Here is a 17,542-nt window from a genome sequence, read left to right as displayed (position 1 = left end):
TATAAATTTTCACTTGAAATGCCATAGAAGATGCAATGCAGCTCATGTTGCAAAAATTAACATAATAATAAAACAAGACATTAAAAAAAATAACAAATTTATGTGGTTCAGCTAAAATCAAGGTTATCACGACACACAAATTACAGAGAGTTTATATATATATATATATATAACCAACCAACCAAGAGCTACATAACAAGTGTGAAAGATAAATACAATATTTATCAAGTTCTACACTTTCCATCACTCTTCTATGATAAACAGAAATCCCAGGCTAATCCCATTATAGTTCTTTAAATGTGTGGAGCTCATATTTTAGAAGCACATAAATGTTTCAAGGACTAAGAAAACTTGAACTACTAAATCAGCCTTTGAGAAGTATACGGTCCAAAGAATTTGGCGATATTAATTTCAAGCATGGTTCTAGCTTCTAAGGAAGAGCTAAATGATTTCCACTTTGCTCTGGACAAATTTCCAATAAATGATACTCTGACACCAAAGAAAAAGCTCTCAGAAATATCCAAAGTTATGTGAAGCAGAACAGAGGGATGATTTCCAAATAAGTTCCCAGGAGATAGAACATCAAGGCAGAAGCCTAAGATGCAAACAAAGACAGACAGCCCACGTACACGAAGTCAATTTAAGCGGAACAGATGGAAAGTTTCTGTTCCATATATATATATATATTCATGTGAACCAAACATAACATTAGTTTAAAAAGCAAGAACAAAATCACACTCAAAGCAAAAGGATTCTGACTTTAACAAAGGGAAATGGCAACCAGAAAGTCATGAAATGGAAGGAAATACTAGTACTCAAACTCTAACAAGCACAACATACTTGCAATACTTTAACCAAAACAAAAAAACAAAAAAAAAAAAATCAAGGTCTAACTTTATTTTCTGAAGTTTATTGTAGTGATCCTTCTCGATTGACAGCTTATGGAAACCCACTGCTACTGCTAGCTCTGCCACCTTACACCTGAATCTCCTCTGCTCCAACTGAGTTTAAACCTTGTGGCGAAAAAAGAAAATGAAAACTGAATTTGAATCCTTACGATGAAGAGAACAAAAAAGAAGGTACCAAAAATGTCAGTAGATATTACCATAGATGACTAAAGGAAACACATCTACAATATTTGATATCTTATAGTTGATACTACTTCCTACTTGGTTAGTTTCATTTCGCAGTAAGATTTTGAACAAGTTACATCATAGGCAGTTCAAAATAAAAAAAACTTTGAAGCTAACATAGGGAGGAAATACCAACACGCCTATGACCTAGCGGTATAAGGCTCCTACTTTCCAAAGGGATGTCAAGGGTTCAACCCTCCGTGAAGGCAGTGTGTGTGAATACCAACTAGAAAAAAATAAATAAATAAATAAATTTCACAGGGAGGAAATAAATTAATTGTTATTACCACATGATGCTAAAGATTGAATGGTTATATGTTCTTGATGTTCTGATTATAATTGAGTAAATCATGCATAGGCCAAGCATTATGCTTGAGAATATTGTTATACAGTAATTAATTTTCATTTCCAATTTGCAATAAGAGAATATCTCAAAAGTTTCGAATAGACAACGAGTAAGGACAAGAAAACGAAGAACACTGTGTATATTCACATGCAAGGAGATAGATATCTGTATGTGTGTGTTGGGGGATGGAGAGAGAGACTGACCATTTTAGAGAGAAATTTATCCTGCAATTTTATCCTTGCGGAACTTTCTTTGCACCCAAGCTACCTTCACAGCAACTGCATTGTTGTAGGTGTTCTCCACAAACTGAAAGTAGGCATACCTCCAAGACTTCTTGAAATGCAAAATGCCACAAACTCCCAAGAAGCCAACCAGAAAACCAGGTCCAATGCTACCATAGAACCACAAAAGTTCAGACTCATCTCCATCTTCAGTCTCACCAACATGTTCATGACCATCAGATAATGTATCAGATGATGTATCACCGGAACAAGGCTTAGAGATTTGTGGTCCACAGAGTTCACTGTTGCCACCATAGATTGATGATGGATCATTGAGCATCTGAAGTTGACTTCCTGTTGGTATTATCCCGGACAAGTTGTTGGATGACAAGTTTAAAAAGCTTAGAAAATTCAAAGCTAACAGGCTTTGAGGGATTGAACCAGAAAGTTTGTTTCTGGACAAATCGAGAGATTCCAAGTTTTTCAAATTGCCAATCCTCTTGGGAATCCTTCCATTTAGATAATTTCCGGATATATTCAAATTCTGCAACCCAACAAGATCCATCAAGCCTCCCGGAATCTCTCCAGTTATGTGATTGTTTGAAAGGTCTATGGATATGACAAATGGGAGTGTTTTGGTGTATTCAAGTTTCCTTCCTTTCATATACAAAGAAATGGAATCTTTGTAATCTATATTATCAGTAGGACTAATATGAAATGAAATATCAAATTCCCCTACCACCTTCCCAATATGTCCACAAAATGAGACAAATTCCTCTTCCACATTCATGGCACTAAAATTGCCAAAACACCTCGGAATATTTCCAGTTATGTCATTATGTGCCAAGTTTAACAGTTGAAGAGCTAAGAGGTGACAAAGTTGTGGAGAAAGATCACCATAAAACTTCTTTGATTGAAGATTGAGAAATTTTAGATTGGATAGGTTTTCCCCTATCCAAGGAGGGAGAATACCAATGAATTCATTTTCACTTAGATCTAGTGTTTCAAGGTATGTCATATTCTGTAGAGAAAAAAATATCTTCCCTTCAAACTTCTTGTTGTTCAAGTGTAACGAGTTGAGGTTTCTTAGAGAACCCAAAGAAGTTGGGATTTCACCATGTAGATTGTTATACATCAGATCAATGACCTCCCGTTGATGCAAGTCCCCAATGCGTGAGGGAAGTTTTCCCAACAACTGATTTTTTGAGAAAATAATTGCTTTCAAAGCCTTTATCTTGCACAAATACACCGGAATGCCTCCATTCAAATTGTTATTCGAGAGAGCAATAATTTCCAATCTCATTGTCGCATTATTTATGATGACAGAAATACGCCCAGAAAGTAAGTTGTTGGAGAGATCTAAAATGACAATCCCAGAAGGAATCGGCATTAATATGCCTTCAAATTTATTGGAATTCAAAAAAAAGAACCTTTGAGAACCGTTAGATTCTTGAAATTTTGGCAGTCTACCGGTGATCTGGTTATGGGATATATCCAGCCAGTTGATATGAGAGTACAGATTCTCAAACCAATCAGGGATGGTATCTGAGATGCTTGTATTAGACATCACTAACTTGTCAACATGTCTCTGCGTTTGAAGCCAGGGAGGAAACTGGGGTCCTAATTTGCAGTTGCCCAAGTCAAGAGTTTGAAGTTGAAATGGAGGAACCCAATGGGGACTGACATCCAAAACCAACTGGTTTGAAGACAAGGACAACTCATTTAACCTAGTGAGGTTGACAAAGTGGAGTTCAGATACCTTACCATCTAATGAAGTTGAAGACAAATCCAACCTTTCTAGTTTTGAGAGTTGTCCAATTGACGTCGGGATTGGACCACAAAACAAGTTGTCAGCAAGAAGAAGGTGCTTTCGATTCCGAAATTCCCCCAAGTTCTCTGGCAGCAAACCACTAAACATATTGCTTTCAAGACGCAGGTACTTTAAACTATTCAGGAGCAAATCAGATTTATTTTCTAGGAAAATCGGAACCTCGCCACTAAATTGGTTATGCGACAAATCAAGGATTAGCAAGCTGCTAAGATTCCTTATGGTTAGTGGTATTTTACCAAATAAAAAATTATCACGGAGATCGAGGACATTAAGCTGTGTCATATTGACCATCTCACTTGGGAGTGAACCATCAAGACTACTAAAAGAGAGGTTAACATATCTCAGGTTATTAAGGGAATCAAAGAGTAGTTCTGAAATTAGGGTTCCTGAAAAGTCATTATTGCTCAAGTCTATGTATTGCAAATGCTTCAATTCGAGTATAGAATGATTTATTTTACCTTCCAAGCAGGCTCTGTAGTAATTCTCTGGATAATCGATGACACCGCCAACACCGTAAAAATATCTAACAAAATCAACAGAAAATGGATTTCGCAGATCAAGCTTCACGACTTTGCCTGTCCTCTTGCTGCAACCCACCCCCTTCCAGGTACACAGTCTTCTCCAACCCACGATGACAAGCGGTTTGAATCATCAATGGGCGATTCTTTCATTTTGATAAGAGCTTTTAGTTCGCTCTCATCGCAGCTTATGTTTGATTCTCGCTTGTATTGCAGCTGAACACCAAGCCCTTCAATGAAAAAAAGGGCAGATAACATCACAAGAACACTTGTAATTGGTTTTCTCATGGCTTCGTTTATGGAAGTGATTGAAAAATGTTGGTGAATGAGTTAGAAGTGCAGATTCGAGCTAGTATTTATAAGCACAAACTTGTGCTAGTTTCTTCAGGCAGAACTACTTTTCCAACTTTTTTTGCTACCAAGGCTTTTCTCAACTTGTGTTGGAAAACCAATGGAAGTTTCATCTCACCAGCCTCACTTTACATCTTTTACAGTTTGTTACAGAAAATCAAAGTACGGAGATTTTTAGTAACCCTAATTGTCTAATGTACTGGTCTCCCGCGGTCTTGAGTGGGAGTTTCGTCTCACTTCACATTTTCACAGTTTCTTACATAAAATCTAAGTACGGAGATTTAGTAAGCCAAATTTTTCAAAAAGATATGTACATGGAAATTGATCATTAGTGAATTTACTGTACCTCATGCAGTTCATTTCTCAGCAAATCTGACACAGCATTAACTGTGCTAAAGACTTTTTAAATCTCTTTTCTAGTGTATTTGTTATAGAAGCACCAAATTTAACTCATGTACAAGAGTCTTACGACAGTAGAGATCCAATCCTCTTAAAAATAGAGATATGGAAGGAGTAATTCAATGCAATATTGATGCACGAGATATGAGAAAGATTCAAGGCATTATTAGTGCACCTACCTAATGAGTTAGCAATTTGGACACACAAGGAAACAATCAATCTTGAATCTTCACCTTGATTTCCTCTTCTAAATATTGCTACCATATCACCTTTCCTTTTGTATAATTTTGACTCGTAATATGTATATAAGTGTATCATCACCATTATTGATCGATATACAAGAAATCCATTTATTTCTAAAAACCATTTTCCTCTCCTTTCTTCTCTCAAAGCTATTCTTCTTTATAGTATCAGAGCAATAGCTGTCGCATAAAAGGGTTATTTTTTCTTTCTTTTCCTCTTCTTCTCCAATGGCTTTATAACCCTACCCATCAATTTTGAATGTTGTTAATTTTGTTTCTCTTAAGTTGACATCTACAAACTATTTGTAATGTTTCTGATTTTTCCCATTTTCCATTTCTGTGATTTTTCTATTTTTTCACGGTTATTTCCGTCGTGTCTCGTTTTGCATGCCGGACACCGTAGAGTGTGTCGGATGTGTTTGAGAGTTGGTTGGGGCATTTCCTTGAGTTCAGAACTCTTGAAAATGTATTGGTTGCCATTTCGCGGCATTTTTTCATTTTTCGGGCCTTGAGGTCCTAGCTTAGACCCGTTACCAGAGTTGTTGAGCACGAGAACTGTGTTTCGGGTTTATTGCATTTCACACATCATTATTTTATGCATATTTACCTAATTGTATGATTATTTGTGTGGTGGTAAAGTGATTACTATATATATTTATATATAATGCTATTAAAAGATGATTTTATTACAATTGTGGGGCCCACTGGTATTTTTTAATTATAATGGCCTTAAGGCCATTGCACAGATTCTCTCAGTCTCTCACATAGAAGCGCTCTCTCACTCTCTCTCTCTCTCTCTCTTCTTAGTTCTTTTTTCTTTTTCTTCACAAATTCAAAGCTAGATCTCTCTTTTTACACCTAGAATGCAATTTTGCCATAGAAGGCAAAGTTGATGAGCTCGTTGAGGACGACGTTTTAATCGAAGCAAATTTTGATTTGGCCATCCTAGGGATTTTCAAATTTGGGGTTCTCTTTGAGGATTTTCTTCATTTCTTGAGGTAGATGTGTTATAATCCATGATCTCTTTGAACTTAGTGAATTTTATCCTCCATAATTGTTATATTATGTGCATGGATTGTGTTAATTTTCTAGGCTCATGATCTCTATGATGTAAACATGATTAAATTATTTGTTAATTGTTATATTGTGAAGATGTATGTCTAAAATGATGACTTTGCATACCTTGTATGTTTGATGTGTTGGAATTATATTGTATGAAAGCATGATGTGTTCTCCTTGTAATTTTTTTAAAGCATGCTATATATATTGTTGTGGTTGATTACAAATTATGGAAAATTATATATATTGTCATGGTTGATTGTGGCATGAGGCATCCATACATTTCATTGGGAATAAAAGGGAAAAAGTTTGTTTTATAAGCAAATGAAATTTGTTTTGGCGAAAAATGTTTTTGACAAGTGTTTGTGAAAACCTGGGTACCTAGGAGTTGTCTAGTGGTCCGTGGCGTTAGTGTGGTCTAGAGGCGACTAGGGAGAAACCCTAGCGTGATTGAGCTACCTAGGCTAGAAACGATGCCTTGGAGTTGCCATGTAGTCGGGGATAACTAGGTAATCCTCCTCTCGTGACGTCTTGGAGTCACCATAGGTCGGATTGCACTAACGGTTTGGAACGGTGAAATGGAATTATTTTGGAAATGGGGAGAGACATTGGCTTGACATTACACTCCATTGGCATACATTGTGTATTTTTTAATTAGACGATCTGTACGTATATTTGTTGTGGTTGTTGTTGTTGTGATATTCCCTATGGCATGATCCCGTATTTCTTTTTGTCCTATGCTCAGTGTGGATTCACAGGGTCATTAAAAGGTGTGTCTTAGACACCTCTTACTGAACGGTTGGCTCATCCCAATTATATTATATATTTTTTTCAAGACACGGAAAGGAAGTGATGGACGACAAGGCACCATAAGTTTAGTCGGGTTGCAAGGGACTTGGATTTTTTTTTAGATCAATGTGTATATTACCTTTTGTTGTAAATTGTGATAAGTGATATTTTGTATCTATTTCATGGTTGGAAATGGTTCTGAGACCATCCTCATGTATCTCGTGGTCGATCTCATTGTGATTTCGATATCCATGTAAGGTCTTAAGCCCATATTTTGATGTATTACGGACTTGTTTAACTTTAGATGTTATAATGGACTCATTTACTGTTTCATTTGAATGTAAAGATACCTAGTAATGTTATTTTCACTGTCAAATGTATGATTTGGGATAGGTTTGAACTTTGAATAAGGTCACCAAGGGACAAAAGGGGTGCCTATGTGCACAAGTTCTCAGTTTTAGGCTTTTTTGGGCATTTTTCAGGGTTCTGGTCATTTGGAACCGGTTCAGCCTATTGAACTGGTTTAAGGGGTGCATTTGGTTCACATTTAGGGCACACTACCTATGTTGAACTGGTTCAGGTCCCCCAATGGTTCATTTTGCCTTGACAGTTTGTCAACTTGGATCACCTAATTTGTGCGGTCATAACGTCTTCGTTCCGAACTCAAATAGGGTCATTCTTGAGTCCATTTTCAACGATTTTGAGTCCGTTTTCCAATGATACCAATCTTATTTTCAAATTTCATTCATGTTGAGAGATATGGTTATTTTATGAGACAGTGTTGGGATCTCCCCTAAACCGAGTAGGGGCACTATTGGACAATTATGACCAATGATCGTAGAACCTCTTCGAATGTCATGAAATGACTAGGATGATTGTTTTAAAACTCCATTTGACTAGTTTAAGGACAGATTATTCTTATATATTATAAAATGACCATTTTACCCCTAATGTGTCATCGGATTTGGATAAGGACTCGGTTAGCGATTCAGACCCCTGGTTCGGGTCGTTACACTATCTGTTATGGGAAACACAAGTACTGTCTTTGATTAAAAGTCAAGACCTACTTGGTTTCATCACCGAAAAAATCTAGCATCCAGATCATGAAATTTTGACAGAAGATGAAAGCAAAAGGGTTTTTAATCCTCTTTTCGCTGCGTGGACAAGAACTGACTGGCTGGTTAAAGCCTAGATCACATCTACACTCATAGAAGAGGTTCTAGGACTGGCTGTTGGTGTTAAAACATCTACAGATGTCTAGAAAGCTTTAGCCAATGCCTACTCCCAAGATTCACATGTCGTGACCCGAGTTTTATTCATCCCGATACGTTAGTGATGAACCGAGGATTAACCTGTTAACGGATCCAGATGCGGAAGCAAAAGATGAAACCATAGTCCTTTGAGATATAAATCATCTCTAAGACACAAATGTGACATTCCATGTGGTCATGGAAGCTAAAGAGAGCAAAAGGGGAAACTAGAATTAAAACGGGCTAAATCCGTCAAACAATGGCAAAATGGTCAATTCACAATTAGAAGGAGAAAATTGACTCTAAATAAGTAAAACAAGGTGAATACAACCTAATCTAATCATTTCCTAACATTCCAAAAGGTTCTAAGAACTTTGGGTAAGAATTCCCACAAAATACACTTTCCCGATTTAAGTGAAAACTAACACTACTTCACTAAAACATACATATCTCTCACTGTGTTTGGAATCTGAGAATGGGATTGAAACCATTGGAAATTTGACTCAAAATCCTTGAGTTTAGGCTCAAGAATCACCCCATTTAGATTACAAACGAAAAAGTTATGACCATTTGAAGTTGGAAGATCAATGCTGAAACAAAATCTGGAGGCTGTGCATATGAAAGCTATTTAGGTCGACCGAAATGGAGTTTCGGTCAACCGAAATGACCAAAAAATGTGCTGAAAACTTGCATCTAAGTGCTGGTTGTTTCGGTAGACCGAAATAAAGGTTCGGTCGACCGAAATAGGCCTTGAACAGTAGAATTGGCTATTAGAATGATGAATTACTGTGCAAAGACAAATCTAATACCGAAATACCTCGAAAAGCTGCTATAAGGCCTGCTATATGCCAAAGGTGTTAAGGTTCAACCCATGCTTTGAATCCTATGATGATTTGGTTTAAAAATGAAAGTTTAAAACTGATTTTCAATGAGATGTTTGAGTATGTGAACATGCCAACAACCTTGAAATGACCAAATGAATGTATTACAACCACTTATGGCCTTATATATGTTAATTATAAGGATCTCATATGTTAAACCTCCAAGGTTGGTTAAAATATGCTTTTAACACAAACTATTGCACCAAATGAATACAAGTGTTAAAGTAAACATGTTTGGCCCTTGGCATCATTACACACACAGCCATATAGTATCAAAAGGTGCACTTAAGTGCACATTACATAGTTTGAATAACAAATACACATTTTGACATAATAACCAAGATGAAGTGCGATATGCTAACAAGTGCATATTCTAACATAGAAAAAATACTCCAAGTAGTGTAGCAAGTCTAAGATTGTTGTGCATCCCACAATATAACTTCTTTACCTAAAAAACACCCGGTAACTTTGGGGTGAGTAAACAAGTTTACTCGTAGGGAATGCATATGTTTATCTTAATACAAGGTTTGCAATTCAATACAATTTAATCCATGCTATTAAAGTGACATTAAAACTTTCAACATAGCACAATGAGATGTAAATTCACAAAGTTAACAACTTGGAATTTAAATGCGAAATCAAACCAAAGTGGATACTTGGATATTGCCTGGATTAAAACCGTACTCTTGGGATCACTTTAGGGCTATTAACCCATGGGTACCTTCCCCTAGTGTGCACTATAATGTAGGGAGCTTTCTATCTCCCGTACTAGAACCAAGTCCTAGCCTAGTCAAGTTCTTGATAATATCCCAAGTTTCCAAAATCAACAAGTAGAGCAACAAATCATGATATGTGATAAAACACAACAAGTTCCATGAATTGAATGACTAAATCATTAGAACAATAAGATAGAAATTAATTAAACTAATTAAGTAATTTCTCTAGATTTAAAGAGTTGTGCAAAGGATTCCAATTAAATATATGACAAGAAGTAACTCATGGACATGTCATATATCAAGTCAAAAATGGAATTTAAGCATGGTACAATTAAGTAGAATTTAAATCAATTTAAATTCATTAATTCTCTAAATTTAAAAGTTCATTTAAATCATACCAAACTAATATACAACAAAGATCAAGTCATGGCCATGCCATATATCAAGTCTAAAATGAGTTATATGCAAGTTACAATTAATCATTAGTTTCTCAATTTAATACAATCTTACATACAACTTATACATCATTATGAAAAATAATAATTGACTTGAATAATAAACTATAACACCCCCTACCTCAAAAGAGAATAGAATCTCTATAATCCAAGGCAACCAAGCTTAAAAATGAAAAATTAAACAAGGGTTTTATAGAGGAGAGTGAGAGGAAACTTAAGTATTCCAAGTTTAATGGTTTTAGGTGAGTGGAAGGGCACCAAAATTGAAGTCAAAGCTATTGGTCAAGCTTTTCTTTCAATGGAGGCTAAGTTAAAGTTCTTGAGAGGAAAGAGATGCATGAACTAAATGTGAAAATCCTAAGTTAAAATGGTGGAATTCTCCACTCACTAGGTGCTCTTACACTACCTCTCACACACATACTAATGCAAGACTAAAGGTGAGTCCTACACTTGTTACCATCCTATGTAAACTTCTGAGGCTTAATATTGAACCTACACTTGTCAACCATCTATGCCAACAAGTGGTCCAATCCTAAGTCAACAAATGGATGAATCTCCACCCTTCATATGTCAAGGATTAAGCCTCCAAGTGGTTCCACCACAAAACCAACAAGTGGCACCTTAGGAATGTGACACTTGTCACATTTTTTGAAAATTACAAACAAGTCCTTTTTGGAAATATCTACCAAATTAAATTACAAAATGATCCCTAAGACGAAATATAATTACTTTATCTAATTACACAAAAACCCCTCAAGTTTAGGATAATTACCAAAAAGTCATGCTTTCATACACTTTACAAGAAAAGTAAACATTTAATATGCTTTTCTACGAAAGTAAAAATGTAGATATCATGGAAATAAAATATCATGGATGTATGCCAAGCTGGAATTAAATCCGAGCACAAAAAGTGAGGTTATGTAAAGAAAAATGAAAAAATGACTAAAGGACGAAATAGAGAAAAGAAGAAAAAAAGAATTTCTGAAAAAAAGAAAGGAAGGAAAATGACTGGGTCATTACATCACAAGCCAGGGAATTTGAGCTTCTTCTAAAACTTCAGTACATAAAGAAAGAATCTTCTTCACTAAATGAATATCTCTGTGAATTCAAGCTGTATGTGATTAACTCAATGCTATTGGGAAACCTGTTTCAGATTAGAATAAGGTTTTCTAGCATTTAAGTGGGCTCGGTCCTAAGTATGAGTCATTCTCTACTGCTATGTTAAAGCTTCTCGTTCTGTCTTATGCTGATTTGATCCCATTACTTCAAAGTCATGAGCTAAGAAGTAAGGGACATAATGATGAAGCGGCATATCACACCATGGCCTTTATTTCTCATAAAATTGGAAATCACAACACAAACAGGAGAGGTGGTGGTCAACTCTTCTCATCAAAAGGAAAGGCTTTACTCAAACCACTTACCAACGAGAAGTTGATGACAAAGCAAATTCACAAGACAAGACAAAAATATTGAGCAAAGACGTTCAGAAAGCTATATTATTGTGTGCCAAATTTGTAAAATACGTGGACACAATGCTCTTAAATGCTTGCATAGATTTGACAACAGCTATCAAGTAGAAGATATGCCACAAGCCCTTTCTGCCATGCAGATAAGCAACTCTCATAATGATGATTGGTATTTAGACACCGGTGCTTCTTGACATCATATAAGCGATCCAGGTAAACTTACCAATCTTATACCTTATAAGGGCACTGATACTATTATGTTTGGGAATGGGAATCACTTATTTATCACTCATATAGGAGTGACGAGCGCTGAAAAGTGTGTATTTAAACCCCTTAAGCTTAGGCATTCTAGTACCTTTATCTATCTTACTTTACCGTTTTAGATTGATTTCGTATTATTTCCATTTTCAGGCACTTATCCCGAAAATAAGCTAACTCAGCCAAGTAAGAGCTTAATTGAAGCAATTATGCGATTAAACAAAGAAATGAGCAAAGTGGAGAAAGAAGAAAGCAAATGAAGCCAAAGGTAGGAAGCGATAAAGTTCGATCGATCCAACTTCAAGGTTCGATCGATCGAACAATGATCGATCTCAGCACTTCAAGATAGATCCAAGCCTTGGCCCAAAAGCATAAAGTCCAAAAGTTCGATCGATCCAACACAACCCTTCGATCGATCGAACACTTTTGTCCTTATTCAAATGATTGATCCTTTCCACAGCTGTACCACCCACTAACCACTTTTGTCATTTTCTCATAAATATCTCCCAAAATATCTCGGATTTGTCTTTTCCCAAAAAGCTCAACTAGTTGGATCGATCTAGCCTAAGTTTGATGGATCTCAACCAATTCGATCGATCCAAGTCCAAGGCTCGATCGATCAAACTTCCTCCAGTGCGAAAAAGTTAAATTTCCATCTCATTGAAAGGTGTCCTTTATCCAATCATTAGGGAATATTGTGTGCACGACCCCAGCTCATTTTGGGTGTCATTTGACCTACCTATATAAGGATAAGGATTGCTTTTTACAAAAGGGGGCCAACATCATTATCATATCATCTCTTGGAGAGGAAGCATAGAGGAGGAGGCTAGAGACACCATTGGAGTTCTTCATCAACAAGGAGCAGATTTCAACCATGGAGTTAGCCCTTGAGGGTTGGAGCAACATCACCATGAGTGGCTAGACATCCTCTTGGGGCTAGAGTTAGCCCCAAGCATGCTTTTTATATCTTAATCTTGTGTATTATTGAGGGATTAGTGTTGTAATCGATGTTTTGACACTTTGATATATATAAATCTTGTTTATTAAATAATTTATGTTGTTTAATGCTTCCAATTGATCATTTCATTCTATCCATATGTCTATGTATGCTAGAGTAGATGTTCATGCGCTTATCTCTAGATTTTGTGTTATTGATGCATGTCTATGTGTATTGATGCTATAGATTTGGAGATTGTCAAAACATAGTGCTTAAAGGAATGTTCTTGTGATTCTCTTGATGGTTCATACTTATTCCTTGATGGATTGTGCCTCTCCCCTAGTTTATTTTCATGCTAGTAGTGTAGATGTAGTGTAATTGTAGTGTAGTGTTAAATGGGAGGACAATCCATGCTTGTTATTTGATGATTCAAGCTTTTGAATACAAGTAGCATATATCTCTATCCTTGTGTTGTATTTGGATTGTGAGCTTAATGAAAGGATTAATGACTTATTTTGATCTATTGTGCTTTTCACATATTGTTTAGACAATATATGCTTCATTGCTTAGATATATTTTGCCTTTCACATGATGTTTAGACAATACATGCTTAATTGGTCATTCTTGCTTGTTAAACCAACCAAACACACACACACACCAATATTACAACACACCATTTGCCCTTATCAATCACTTGTCAATGGTATAGAAATGCATTGCTTGGTGGTGATCTCTAAACCCCAAGATCTCTCTCTCTCTTACTTACTCTTAATTGCATTCTTTTGTTATCACTTAGTTTAATTTAGTTGTTCTCTAATCAACCAACCAACCAATTGTTTAATCACCGACCTACTAGCCCTAATAACGATTCCACGACATTGTTCGATCCTCACAATCCCTTGGGACGATCCCTACTCGCCCTAGCTATATTTATAGTGAAAGGTAGTAGTGGCTTCTATAAATGTAAAACTCTTGGTCCTCGCCTTAAAATCCACACACTCTCAAGCTTCATGAATTAAATGTTTGTGGAAGAAGTCTAATTGCATTGTTTTGAAGGCATAGTGTTTGTCATTCTTTGTGTTTCTTTGTGTTTTGCATTGTGCATGCATGGACGTCGTTCATTGAGACCAACTCTTGTCTCTCTTGATTTGCATCTTGAATCCATCGTTAGAAATACTAGGGGAAGAGGAAGTTCAAATAGAACCAATCTAGCAATGGATGACCATAATAATGATCATGTTGAGGACCTTTGTCACATAGACCAACAAGGTATCCTTCATCCCAATGTGCACAATGAGAACATACAAGTACTATTAGGCATGCCTAGGCCATTCATTCACCAACCACCACAACAACAAGGCCAAGTTCCATATGGAATGCTAAGGCCAATGTATGCTCCACAACCTCCCATCATCAATCAAGGAATTCAAAACCAAGGTGTTCATGTTGCACCTCAAGTAGTTAATCCACCTCTTGCTTTAAGAGACCATTATGTGCCTAATGAGTATAATGCACCTACATGCATCCAATTACCTCCATTTAGAGCACATCATTATGAAATTAAGCCACAAACCATTCACATGCTTCCTAACTATCATGAACTTCCAAGTGAAAAACCTTATAAGCATTTGGATGAATTTCTTGAAGTATGCTCTACCGTGAAATATACAAACATGCCGGAAGAGGTTTTAAGACTCAAACTTTTTCCATTCACCTTAAAAGATAAGGCAAAGTATTGGTTTAACAATCTTAGGCCTTTTTCAATCACTTCTTGGGTAGAAATGCAACAAGAATTCTTGAAGAAGTACTATCTGATTTCAAAGACCAATGCCATGAGAACCTTAATTCGAGAATTTTCACATGGGGATGGAGAAACGTTTCATGAGGCATGAGAACGCTTCAATGAATTGCTTAGGAAATGTCCACATCATGACATGCCCAAATGGCAATTAGTTCAATATTTCTTTGAGAGCTTATCGGACAACTATAAGGGTATGGTTGATGTTTCCATGGGTGGCTCATACATTGATAGGCATGAGGATGACGTGTGGCGTCTTTATGAGAGCATGAGTAAAAATTCTTTGCATTAAACACTATCATCCAAGAATGGTAGAAATTCACAAGCTAGGAAGAGTGTTGGCTTACATCAAGTCGACCATTCAAATGAAATAGCCAGCGAAATGAAGTCTTTATCTCAAAGGTTTGATCAATTTTTTATTAACCAAAACTCGGCGAACCAAGTATCTTCCTTCCCTAACTATTCTCATCGTGCATCAAATGAAACATGTATGACTTGTTCTAGTGTTCTTTATTCTACTTCTCATTGTCCTTTCGGACAAGTGCAAAATGAACCTAATGAACAAGTCAATGCAGCTTTTGTGAACCAAGGGAACAATCCTTATGGTACTCACTATAATCCAAGTTGGAGGAATCATCTGAATTTCTCTTGGAAAAACCAAGGAGGGGGCTCAAATCCTTCCCAAGGCGGTTTTCAAAGGAAATACATTCCACCTCCACTTTAAAACCAAGGATCCCAAGGTTATAGACCTTATCAATCACAAGGGAATCAATTTGCTAATTCTCATTTTCCCAACCAATCTTATTCCCAAGGTAATACTAGAAGTCCCACCTTTGAAGAAAAAGTTTTAAATGCTTTGGGCACTTTAGAGGCTAACACTCAATTACTTCATTCTCACTCTCAATCTATTGCGAAGCTAGAAACCCAAGTAGAGTAAATAGCAAGCACTCTCAATGCAAGAGAGAAGGGAAAGATGCCTATTAATGCCCCACCTAAGCAACAATGTGTTGTGGAAACCCATTCCTCATCGGAAGGCCACACCATTGAACATGTTAATGCGGTGACTACCTTACAAAGTTGTAGGATTGTGGACAACCAAGTTGGAATATCCAATGAAGAGAGTGAACCGGTGCAACCTCAAGTTGTCGCCCGTCCCGTTTCACCTCCCATTCCTCCTTCATTGCATGTGCATGATCTTGTGAATGAGAAAGTTTTGAAAAATGTGTTTGAAAAAGAAGTTTTGAAGAATGATGTTGAAAAAATTTTGCTAAAAAATGATTTGGAACAAAATGACTTAAGAACTTCTTGTGTTGAAGAGAGTTCAAAAGACAATTCTGAAAAAGTGTTTGAACCAAAAGTTCCATTTCCGGATGCCTTAAAATGATCCATTTCAAAAGACAAGCAAAAGGCAAAAACTAATAAAATTATGGAAATGTTTAGGCAAGTGAAAGTTAATCTTCCACTATTAGATGTAATCAAGCAAATTTCGGCTTATGCCAAATTCTTGAAAGACTTGTGCACCCAAAAGCGAAAGAACAAAAGCCAAGCACCAAGAAAAGTGGTTTTGACCAAGCAAGTAAGCTCGATTTTGCAACATAACACTCTTCCAAAGTTTAAGGACCCCGGTTCACCCACTACATCATGCATTATTGGTGATCATATCATTAATCGGGCACTTCTTAACTTAGGAGCAAGTGTTAGCCTTCTTCTATACTCGGTTTATGTCAAATTGGGCCTAGGTGAATTGAAACCGACATCAATAGTTTTGCAACTTCCCGACCGATCCATTAAGAAGCCTAGGGGTATAATTGAGGATGTTTTGATTAAAATTGACAAATTCTTCTTTCTCGTTGATTTCGTTGTCATTGACACGGAACCGGTTCCCAATCCTGAGAGCCAAATTCCTATTATCATTGGCCGTCCTTTCTTGGAAACCACTAATGCCAACATCAATTGTAGGACGGGGATAATGAAGATCTCATTTGGCCACATGAAGGTGAAGTTGAATACCTTTAATCCCACGCCCAATTCATTTGATAAATATGAAGGAGAGGTTAATGTTGTAGATAAATGTAATAATCTTCAATGTCAAGGAAATGACCTTTTGTGTAAGACCAAAACTTCCAAAGGATCATCTTCAACCTTGCATTCTAAATCTTGTTTCAAATTCTTGCTTTGAAAGGGCATGGAAGCCCAAAGGTTGTAATTGCACAGACAAGGGACCAAAGTTTTCTTTTAAGCTTAATCCAACAAGTTCTTTAAAGAACCATTTGTCGGGTGGAGTTCAAAGCATCTATCACCCCAACAAGGAGGGAATGCATTATAAGATCTTTGATCCGGACTAAAAGAGCCTAATGTCTTACTAGAGACGTTAAAGACTAGCAAAAGCATTCGTAGGGTGTCAAAACCCTATTCCACCCCCATTTCTATCTTTCATTTCATTTCTTGCGAAGTCTAGATACTTGTTTTTGGTTCTCATATGCATTGAAAGGAACTTTGGTGAGGATTGCATGAGCTTTCATGTCATTATTGAGCATTCTGCATAGTTCGATCAATCTCAAACCTGAGTTTGATCGATCAAACTCTATTCTGCATCTAACACTTAGAAAAAATTTCGACCTACAGAAACCTGCATCCAAATCACCTCTCTGTCCCATCGTTCGAACTAACTCTTAGATTGATCAAGAGAACTTCGATCGATCCAACTTCCAAGTTCGATCGATCTCATGATTCAACACTTAGAAAAATTTTGAGCCTGCATCAACCTGCATATTTCACCTCTCTCTCTCTCATCGATCGAAACATTCCAAGATCGATCTGAAAGTTCTTTGATCGATCCAACTTCCAAGTTCGATCGATCTTCAAGTTCCAACACTTAGCCAATTTTCTAAG

General features: G+C 36.6%; 1 protein-coding gene and 1 non-coding gene across 2 annotated transcripts; both read right to left on the bottom strand.

The window, feature by feature from the left end:
• Positions 1-692: 692 nt before the first annotated feature.
• Positions 693-4,410, bottom strand: LOC132273993 (receptor-like protein EIX2). The gene is made up of 2 exons (XM_059775127.1): positions 1,683-4,410; positions 693-1,013 (listed from the first exon to the last, which is right to left on the bottom strand). Exon 1 carries the CDS (start codon positions 3,820-3,822, stop codon positions 1,699-1,701), a length of 2,124 nt encoding a protein of 707 aa, XP_059631110.1. The 5' UTR covers positions 3,823-4,410; the 3' UTR covers positions 693-1,013; positions 1,683-1,698.
• A 10,271-nt stretch (positions 4,411-14,681) lies between these two features.
• LOC132275733 (small nucleolar RNA R71) lies at positions 14,682-14,788 on the bottom strand. The gene has a single exon (XR_009470723.1). It is a non-coding gene; the product is annotated as a small nucleolar RNA R71 (small nucleolar RNA).
• Positions 14,789-17,542: the final 2,754 nt, after the last annotated feature.

Source organism: Cornus florida, unplaced genomic scaffold (genome assembly GCF_030987335.1).
Source record: "Cornus florida cultivar Cherokee Brave unplaced genomic scaffold, ASM3098733v1 CherokeeBrave_3.0.0_Hap2_Chr09, whole genome shotgun sequence".
Taxonomy (NCBI): Eukaryota; Viridiplantae; Streptophyta; class Magnoliopsida; order Cornales; family Cornaceae; genus Cornus; species Cornus florida.
The sequence above is the reverse complement of the archived record's forward strand: the minus strand, read 5'-3'. Positions and strand labels throughout refer to the sequence as shown.

Coding starts and splice junctions, on each gene's coding strand:
- LOC132273993 (XM_059775127.1), bottom strand. CDS start 3,822: ATGGTCAATATGACACAGCTTAATGTCCTCGATCTCCGTGATAATTTT.